Here is a 10,702-nt window from a genome sequence, read left to right as displayed (position 1 = left end):
AGGACAGTATTTACCTAGACAGAGCGCAACATATTATTATTATTTCTTATAATGAACTGCTTAGTTTGGCAAAATCAACAAAGACAAGGATCCTTACCAAGCAGGACATTCAAAAACATAGAGGAGCAATAATAGCTAAGCAACAATTATTCAATGATGATCGTCTGAACCTCCTTCACCAATCCAACTTTATCAAGATTTATTCAGAGACTATATCCAGGAGATCAGATGACACATGAATTCAAGATAAGCATGACATGAGCAAAAGTTTTTGATGAAATCTATAACCAGATAGCAGAACAAATTGAAGCAGAAGGCAAAGACAACTCATACTCGAATAGCTTAGGAGAAGAAGAGCTACACAATATAGACAACATAATGGAAACATAATGGAGTCCTCATCCTTTCACATGAAGGATCATCCTAGCAGATGAAGAATAATCTACAAACTATTTGGCTCTATACGGCATTATTTGAAAAGAAGAAACATTTTGGTTCCATACAACTAGCAAGAAGCAAAAGAATTCCTTAGGAAATTCAAAAATAAATAAAGGTATTGCTGTCCAAATACAAAATAATTTTGGCTTCTTTTAAAATACTTCTCTTGCTTTTAGTCTTTTTCAAAATGTCCCTATATTTAATTAGCCTTCCCTGACTCTCTCTCTCTCTCTTAACTCAAGTGGTTAACACTTTTGTTGTTTTTAATGCTATCTCAATTTGATGTCAACCCTTTATTTCCCAATCCAGAATGCTGCAAACGGGTCTCGACCCTCGTGTGGCTATGGACTAGTCTCATTGAAGGGCGCGACATGCTGATGAAAAATGCTCAGGTACAAGTTCTCAATGGTTCTAATACCAACATTTGGACTGATCGGCACACTTCCCAAGATACGTATGTTCCTTTGGTTTCTTTTATTGCGTGGGAGATATGGAAATCCCGTTGGAGGGTGGTATTTAATTTTGTTGGCTGTTACTGCTGCCACGGAGTTTAGAGCAGCAAGGTCCCCCTCCTTCTACTTTGAGTGAGGAGACCATGCCTCCTCTTAGCTCTCCTACTTGGTGTCGCCCGGTGACGGGTGTTGTTAAGTATATATTCTCTTCATGGCGCTTGGCGGAAAGATACGGTGAAGTCGGTTCTGGCTGGGAGTTGTCATTCGTAATGCTGAGGGTAGCTTCTGCGGGGGAGCTGCTAAATCCAGTTCTTGAGCTTCTGCGCTTGTGGAGGAGGCTTTGGCAGCTTCTCTTGCTTTATCTATGGCGGATCAACAAATCAGATTCTAAAGTTCTTTTGGATGGGGTTAATGGCAAGGATGGTAACAGAATCTGTATGAGACCAGGCGTATGAGTGAGTCATTTTCTTCTGTTGATTGGAGATGGGTTCCTCGTCAAGTGAATCACGCCGCCCATAATGCGGCTGCGATAGGTATTAGAGCGGCGGAGCTGGAAAGACCACCACCATCTCCGGTTCGTGTTTTGAATATGGATGGCTTGCCTCGCCCTCCCCTGTTATTGTTCATTTGCTTTTGGTGTTCTGTTGTTGTTCTGTTTGCCCTTTTTGGCTTTTAATGAATTGATTTCGACCAAAATAAAAAAACCCTCTCTCCCTAAAGATTTACCTAGCCACACCTCCTCCCCCTCCCCGCTTTCTCCTTCAATCTTCTTAGATCTGGTTTATCAATGCCGACTAGCTATTGTTGTAATGGTATTTCTTAGGGGTGTGCAAGATACACTTTAATCCATCCAAACCGACCAATCCAATCCAATTTAATACAATTTTAATCAGTTTCAGTGATTTGGTGGATTGGATAAGATCTCTAATTTCCAAAACCGATAGATGACGGATTTACTTATGAGAATCCAATCCGCCAAACCAATCAATCCAATCCAATACAATTTTAATCAGTTTCGGTGATTTAGAGGATTGAATTGGATCCCTAATTTCAAAAACCGACATGGTTGGATAAGATGATATATTTGCTTATGGGAATCCAATCCAATCTAGTTAGTTTCATGCTTAAGAAGCTCTGCATGAGAGAGATATTTGGTTAAGCTTTTCTTGCAAAAATGGATGAGCTGCTTCAAGATTTGCTTTAAGGAATAATGGTGGCAAAAAGGGGAACCCTTATGTGCAGTTTAAGAAAACATCAGAAATTTTCATTTGGTTTTCATCTTTTAACGACGAGTGAGATTTCTTGGTGGCTCAGCTCCTTGTTTTTAAATGAAATTCGTATTTTTCATACATATAGGTGCCAATGCTGCCTAAAGCAAGCATGTATAAATTATAATTTCTCATGGAGTTATAATATCTCTGCCATTACCTACTTGTAATTTGTAGCAACTGTTAGTTATATCCTTTTCTGATTCGAGAAATATTACCTGTAATCAAAGCAGTGCTCTGATTCAATTATATCCAGTATTTAACCAATACATAATAATAAATTACTTAGTGAAGTGCAGATGTAGAAACAATGGATGATGAAGCAAATTAACCCCTGTATACTTAAAAACGAGGTCAGTACAAAGTTAAAGCATACATTTTGGAACCACCTACAACGGAGATGCACGACGCGACAATCCCAGCCCTCAACATTTTTAAAGTAGGAAAATTATAGAGAAGAAAAGAGGGACGGGATGAGAGGTTGAAGAAACCTCTAACATAAGAATAAATAGTACTAGGTAAACTGACTCTTTTAACCTCAAGCTAAGTTGTAGACTGCAATGAAGGGCATCAGAACACTCCCCATCCATAATTTTCCATCCTTTTCTTCCACTTCACTGACAGCTTTAACAACCTTACCCTGACTATCTTCTAATATCTGCAAAATCTTGCCCTCTGGGCTGTACTTCACAACGACTGCATGGGGTCGGCCCCCAATGTGAATCAGGAACTGAATCTTTGCTGAAATTGGAAGCTTGAGTAGGAATTTCCTTATTTGAGGGAATAAAGCACAAAGATGAGTGTACATATTCCGGCGACAATGGACTGCTACCCAAAAGTCACCATTTTCATTAGTTCTGACGTTGTCAGGAAATCCAGGCAGCACGGCAAATACTTCTGAAGTTCCTGCTTTTTCACCTTTCAACCAATACTTGCGTAATCTACATCAATAATGAAATGGGTTTTATCATTAAGTACAAAATGATTGACAGATATTTTTAGCTTAAGATAGCTGCAAACAGTACACAGAATATTCTGAGGCATCTTATCTACCATTAATCATATCAGACCAATTTACTCTAGATGCTTGTTCATTTTGTAATCATACAGAAAAAGCTTCCGTCATACTTTTCTGACCCAGAAGAAATCCCAGTTCTTAATTCTTATTACCCTTCCGTAAAAGGAAAATAAGCAGGGTAAAGTACGGCACTTAGCACTTAATTTCTTGTAAACACCTCCTGCAGCTTTTGACATGAAATTTATATAGATTCTCCAGGAACCAGTAGTTACTGGCTTTCTGAGACACGTGAAGATGGCATATGAAGTTTTACATGAAAGTAATCATTAATACATTGAGTTCTGCTTGATATGAATTATTGAGCACCTCTCAAATACGAGTAAGTTGACATAGTATCAAAGCTTGGTTCAAGTCATAAGTTTGAACTTTTGTACCTGCCTATTTCCAATCATTTCTGTTATACTCATTTCAGGCCCAATCCAGTTATGGTATGGTGTGGCCGTACATTATGATGACAGTGTTAGGTGCAGTCGAACTGTACTCATTATATTTTTTAGGCCAATTTCTTAACAGCTTAATTATTCGAGATCAATGGAAAATTACCCAAAAACTGCAAAGAGGGTTCATAGGATCCAGGAGAAAGTTTTCATCCCCAAATTTGGTTCCCTGGCAATCAAATATATTGCAGTGTGTGAAAGACAACATCCATCATATCAGAAGAACAAGGGTCCATGACTCGTCATGTATATCCTACCCACTCATGCATGGCCCAGACCTAAACGCAGGGTAGAATTGATACACAGTGATCATAACATGGTAAGTTGAATGTGTTCAAAAGAAGATACAAACTCACCTGCCTATGGCTCCTTCGCAAAAAACAAAGAAGGAACCATCCTTGCTTAGAGACAAACCATTTGGGAATTGGAGATTCTTCTCAAGAACAGTGGTCTCCTTTGTGGTTGGGTTGTATTTTAGGACCCTCCCAGTATCCTCTGCAGAGAAAACCAACTGCATGAAGTTCCTGAATGAAATCACTCTGTTAGAATCACGCAAAGTGCTTCTCTTATGTTAAAATTGTAAGTACAAAGGCAAAATGGAAAAAGTCGTGTATTTTGGAAGAGCAATGTGGCAAAAAAAAGAAAAAAGAAGAAGAAACAAATAGACTCCCACAATATAGTAAGAACAGGACTGAAGATTTGTCAGGGGCTGCTCAAAAGAAAAGGGCCCTATGCACGACATTTCATCTACACTAATGACTCATTTAATTGATTCTTCTTTGGCTTTGTACATTACTGAGGGGTTGAAAGTAATTAACCGATGATATGAAAGATGTAAGGAATCTTTTGGGAAAAACAAGATTCAGCAATAAGCAAACAATGGATGAAGGATTCATCAAGATATTTGCAAATTCAAAAGAAAAAACCTTAAATAGGAAAAATGAAATCCTCAGAAATCGCATTGGCAATGGTAACAACACATAGAGGTTCAGGTTGTTTGGATAAGATGCTGTACAAACTGACTTGACAGGGAACAACCAATTAATTCAAAAGCGATGGGAAATGATTTAAAAGAAATGCACATATTGAGAATTAGTGCAGTAGTCATGATATTCATAGATTCTCAATTGATCCACAATGTCATTATTCCACAGATGTTAGTTCTAATGTGAAATATATTATAATATAATATATATGGAGAGGGAGACTTATTCTGTTTAGTTTGTATTATTAGCATTTTAGGGATTTTATTGTTACTATAATATGTTTATTTCCTTACCCCAGTAGGATTTCATTATCAAGCTACCTATAGGCCTTTTTTGTAAAGAGACTTGACTTTGCCTAAGCTTTTTCACTCCAATCTCTCATTGATCTCTCTCTTATTTCTTTACTCTACATCAGTATTATTTACTATCAATAATTTATTTGATCATAAGCATGTCATTGACTGACAACTCACTGCAGCATCTGCTGCAAATACCAGATTGACATCGAAAGCAGATGGTCAAAGTCACTCAATCAAATCAGTTGCATGAGTTAAGTGTGAAATTCAAAACAAAGGAATTCCCACTCTATCCAAATATATGACTTGTACAAAGTCCATAAGCACAGAAAAAACAAACAATTCAGGTATATCAACAAATACAAAATGGGAACAGGACTAGTAAGAATATATACACAAACAATTGAACACCCTAATTTCAGTGAATGGGCCATTGATGTCAAGTCAATATTCTATGAACGTAAAAAGTTGCAACAAACTAGGGGAGAACTTCATTAGGCATTATGCTTTAAAGTTCCAATGCGATTGCAATGCCTTTCATCATAACAGGTGTTGCAATGCAACCAATTTATGGTGGACTTCCACAATTCTACAATGCCCTAGAGTAACTGGAAAATCCGCTATTACTGGTCAGTGAACTATAATAACAAATTAAGCAGACATCTTCAGAAATGGTGAATAACAGTTTATGACCCACTCACATCAATAAGAATGCCAATCTCAAACCACATGTTCTCAACATTCAAAAGGAAAAGGCATAACCTACTGGCAGAAATGCTATTGCAGAGAGAATTTCAAGAAAAGCATAACCTACCTCCTCTGGTATGTGGTGCTACTATCTGTAAAATAAACATTCCCTTCTTCATCAATGTCTAGATCATTAGTAAATCTTAATGGCACCCCTTCTGCCTCAGTTGTTAGTGGAGTTGCCAAACCACCTTCTGGCCCCACCTTCAACAGCCCAAAATATGCATCTGCAATGTATAAATCACCAGTTTTCTTGTCAAAGCGAAGCCCCAAAGGTCTTCCACAGATGTGCTCATTCTTCAAGTAACTCAGAGGTGATGGTTTTGGACTACATATATCTGACCTGTATCCCAAACAAGACATAAACAAAGAAATGTATCATTTCAAACAGTAATATTTGAAAAGTAAATAACCAAAAACAGCAGCATCAGATTTAGTTACTTTTTCTCAAAATAGAAGATGCAAGAAGCAACTAAAATCCATTGAGGACATTACTAAATGACTTCTCATCCTTACACCGATAAGTTCCTTTTCCATGATCAAACAACTTGTTTCAATAAGTGGTCTGGCTACAATAACGAATTTCTCATGTAAACGAATTCACCATGAAGTATAAACGTCAGAAACTTAATAGATGGCATCATGAAAGTAACTAAATTTTGAAGCTTCAACTGAAACCGAGATTAAAAATTGGTAGTCCGAAGAGCGGAGAAACATAATTTCCAAACGACCAACTACCATAATCAAAAGCAGTTGCGTTCTTGAGAACAATCAACAGAATTTTGCTCACATTAAACTAACAAAAAATTCAATAGAGCACTGAATCATGCAATTTTTCTTTACGCAATGTGCTTTTCTTTTTGAGTAAAACCCACAATCAAAACTTAAAAACTGAGTAAAACCCACAATCTAAAATGAAAAACTGCGTAAAACGCAGAACTCGATTTGTGAAAACTCACCTATGAGGCGAAGTATAGGCAAAATCAGTCCAAGACTGGCCGTTCCAGAACAAGACTCTGCCATCAGCAACACCCGCGTAAGGTCCACGGCCAAGTGGGTCAAAGGCGACACTCTCAGGGCCTTGCACTTGGTTCAGAAACTTAATCTCCGATTTCTGCAGAAGGTTCTCGGGGTCTCTCTCTGTAGGAACCGAGGACCAAGAGGGCATGTCCACCTTATAGGCTTCGAAGTCCGGGAAGTCCACAATCGCACTGTGCTTAAAAGGGTCTAGCCCACAGTACAGAGCTAGCACAAGGAACAGAGCCGCTAGTACTCTGGTGGGTCTCATTGCCTCCTAACTCTGGTCTCAGCTGGAGAGAGAAGGAGAGAGAGGACTAAAAGTTGAGAATAGAGAGAGACAATACGTGAAGAATAAGAAAATGAGCAGAGGAAATTGTAATGGAAGAGCCAAGAGGGGTTGGTGGGTCATTTGGTCACTGACTCACCGGTCACCAAGTGAGGTAGATAGGAGGTGTTCACGGCAATGGCTTACAATTTTGGACTAAAATACAATAATTTTTATAAAAAAATAACATTTCTTCCAAATTTTAGTATTGTATTGTAACAATGGCCACCATGGCTCTGATAGGAGGAGAGAAGAGAAGTGGTCAAATCTAGACTTTGATTGAACCAAGGCTCGTATTGGTCAGAAGCTAAAGTAGAGGTGTCAAACGACTTTGATTGAACCAAGGCTCGTATTGGCCAGAAGCTAAAGTAGAGGTGTAAAACGGGCCGGGCTGAGCCGGTCCGTCTCATTTAAATTTGTCTTTTAACGTTTTACGTGTTGAGTGACCCATTTAATTTATCGCCGTGCCGTACCGCCTATTTAGTAAAATCATTGATCCCGGCTCGGTCCAAAGCCCATGTCCACATTGAAATGGCCCTGGCCGGGCTTGTGCAGTACTCGTACTCGTACTCATGCTCGAGCCATACTAGGGCCTTGTCACGCCCCAATTCGAAAATAAAGAATATTCCCGAATCAGGGTGTGAGTCATATCATAGTCATAAGAATAAAATCCTACAACCATGATATGATGAGAAAAAGAGCCACAAATAAATACAATTTTACTTAACAACATAGAATCAGAGTCGCAGTAGCTCGTAGTTAAATACACACTAAGATCTTTATCAAACGGTTGACTACTTACAAAAGTTAATTACACAAATCAACAACAAAAGCCTAGTAGCCTGGTTGAAACCCGCTCCCTCAAATTTCGCCTTAAATCCTGCACATTCTATTAGGGTATGAGCATTATAATGCCCAATAGAGTACCATCAAACCCCTCAAGGTCAACTATCACAGTTAATCAAAGTGTCATACATCAAATAACACAAGATACATAAATTTTGCAACTATACCAAATAAATAAATTTGCATATGCAGTGATGCCATGAATTCACTCCCTTCTAATCTCACTAATTCATACCATAGGGTAACAAGCCTACATGTCTCTTACCATGTGTTTTACCATTGTGGCTCCAAATACTTTAAAATATAAACTAGCGCCCATTCGCCCCTTAACCCAATTTTCTTTTGTTTACGAATTTCTCAACTTTCACTTTTAATTAGAGGCCCTGCTCCCATCACCTCGAATTTCTCAACTTTCACTTTTCATTAGAGGCCCTGCTCCCATCACCTCATTATATTCAAGCTCTGCTCCCGTCACTTGAATGTATTTTACTTCTTCTTCTTTTTCTCAAATATACCTCAAACGACACACACACACACACACACACACACACACACACACACACACACCTCAAACACCATTGTCTTTATGATGCATATGTAATGCAGAGCAAACATAATTCATTTGTGCAGAATAATAATACAAATAATAAAAATAATATTTCAAGCTTCATCACCTGAATAATAATAATATTCATCCAACATAAAAAATAATATCCATGGAGAAACATCGATAATTATATTCACATAACATCAAATAATATTCACCAAGCAAAATAACAATAACATTCATATTTATAGTATTATATATAAGCACCAAGATTAAAAATGATATAACCCAATCATCGAGAATCAGGAAACCCTATCTCATGTCCAGCTAGCTAGAGTATCAAATTTACCCTTTAGAGATTCTCGGAGTTGTCGAATCTACCATTCTAATCCAATTCCTGAACAAATTCAAATCCAAATTATTATTGAGCAATCTTCACTTTATTTCACCTAAGTCCAACCTCAACCCTTAGCATTTCTGAGATTTTGCGTGAAAATGACGAAAATGCCCCTAGGACCAACCCCGGGTCCAAAACGGCCAAATCTAGTCCAAAATAATCTAAAACTCAGTCCTATGCCCTATCAACACCAAAACAAGGCCACTACACCCATTATCCAAAAGTTACTATTTGGGTCTCGCGGGCCCCACAACAATCCATACTTTGCACCACCTCGGATTTACTCAAAACATATACCATCGGACTCAGATTGAGAAATCAAGTCGAATGGACTAAAAATATGGCGTCGGAGGCTGCCAGAACAGCTGCCACACGCCTCCACTCTCCGGAGCCGCGAGTGGCTTGTTTCCGGTTACTGTTCATCATCTTCCCCAAAAATCCGGGAACTTCCCCTGTTTTTTCAGATTAAAAACTCAGATTTTGCGACACATTTTGACCAACCTAAAGCTAACGAAACCGGGAAAACTTGTAGTGGATTTGAAGCTTATTCTCTCTAGTTTCTAACCCAACAAACCACACTCAAAACGGAGCTAAACGAAGGAGAAAAAGAGCTCCAAAGTTGGGCTCGAGACTGGTTTTTCTGCAGAAAGCAGATTTTTTTCCAAACTTTGCACCTGTGTTTGACCCATAAAAACTCAACCAATTCGACGAAATCAATTTTTTTTTGTTCCTTGCCAAGTCTAGTTTAAAACCCAACAAATGGCTTCCTTAAAAACTCAAAGGATTGGGAGTAAAAGAGAGCCAAAGTGAGGCTCACGGACTGCAATTTTCCAGAAATATTCAAATTTCCAGATTTGGTTTTAAGTCATTTTCAACCATTCTATCACTTCCAAGTTGTTACTAAGGCTTATAAAACACTTTTAAGCTTCATACCTATCAATAAAACTCATCAAAAACTCAAAATGGAACCAAAATCAACAACACCCATACTTGAAAAATTACTCTATGCACCCAACTCGAAAATAAAGATTCAAACTCTTCCAAATCAATTTTCCCATCTCTCAAATAACTCAAAATACTCTTCTAGAAACTAGAAACACACAAACACCAAGTTAAAACCAAAAACTCGAAATTTGACTCACCTTAGAGATTTTTCTTCTCTTCTCTTCTTCTTTTTCTCATTGTTCTTAGTTTCTTCTCTCTCTCATTATCTTCTTCCTCCTACCACAACTCACCTCCCCTAGTTCTTAGCTTAAGTAATTACTATACCTAGCCTAGACTAGATAACTCACCTCCCATAGATTAATAACTCATCCCCCAAAATCAGAATTTTTTTTTTTTTGAAGAGAAAGAGGGAAGGGAGGAAGAATGGAGGGAAGAGCAAAAGCTTGGCTTACACGTTGGCTTCTTCTTATTTTTTTTCCTTCTTTTTTTTGGCCTACAAGGATATTTTGCTAATTATCCACCCTTAAGGGTATTTTTGTTCATGTTTGTCCAACTTCAAATTAAACACACTTAGTTTAATAATCTCAATCCAAAATCACTTGATAAAATACCCATAATCATTTTCCACCATAATATTATTTTTCACTAAAATGTGAAAATCCACCTTGAATTTTTCGGGCTATTATAGGCCCAAAGAACCAACTCATTTAATTTGAATTTTTTCCACTTGTTTTTTTTTTCCACTAGATAATTTAAATTATAAACACTAAAATTATAATTAGAGGAAAGAAATGATGAACTATTTAAAAACATTAATCAATCAAACATTCAAACAATATAAAAGGGTCGAGGGCAAAAAGTGTTCAACTCCACGAAGTCCACTTCAACTTTTCATCTTTAAACAACTTATTATTCTATAT

The 10,702-nt window shown here is 37.7% G+C and overlaps 1 protein-coding gene across 1 annotated transcript; it reads right to left on the bottom strand.

The window, feature by feature from the left end:
* Positions 1 to 2,476: 2,476 nt before the first annotated feature.
* On the bottom strand, positions 2,477 to 7,324 carry LOC103329810 (protein STRICTOSIDINE SYNTHASE-LIKE 3). The gene is made up of 4 exons (XM_008232334.2): positions 6,662 to 7,324; positions 5,770 to 6,045; positions 4,030 to 4,197; positions 2,477 to 3,099 (listed from the first exon to the last, which is right to left on the bottom strand). Exons 1-4 carry the CDS (start codon positions 6,988 to 6,990, stop codon positions 2,697 to 2,699), a joined length of 1,176 nt encoding a protein of 391 aa, XP_008230556.2. The 5' UTR covers positions 6,991 to 7,324; the 3' UTR covers positions 2,477 to 2,696.
* Between the last annotated feature and the right edge of the window lie 3,378 nt (positions 7,325 to 10,702).

This window comes from Prunus mume, linkage group LG1 (assembly GCF_029339155.1).
Source record: "Prunus mume cultivar Tortuosa linkage group LG1, ASM2933915v1, whole genome shotgun sequence".
NCBI lineage: Eukaryota > Viridiplantae > Streptophyta > Magnoliopsida > Rosales > Rosaceae > Prunus > Prunus mume.
The sequence above is the reverse complement of the archived record's forward strand: the minus strand, read 5'-3'. Positions and strand labels throughout refer to the sequence as shown.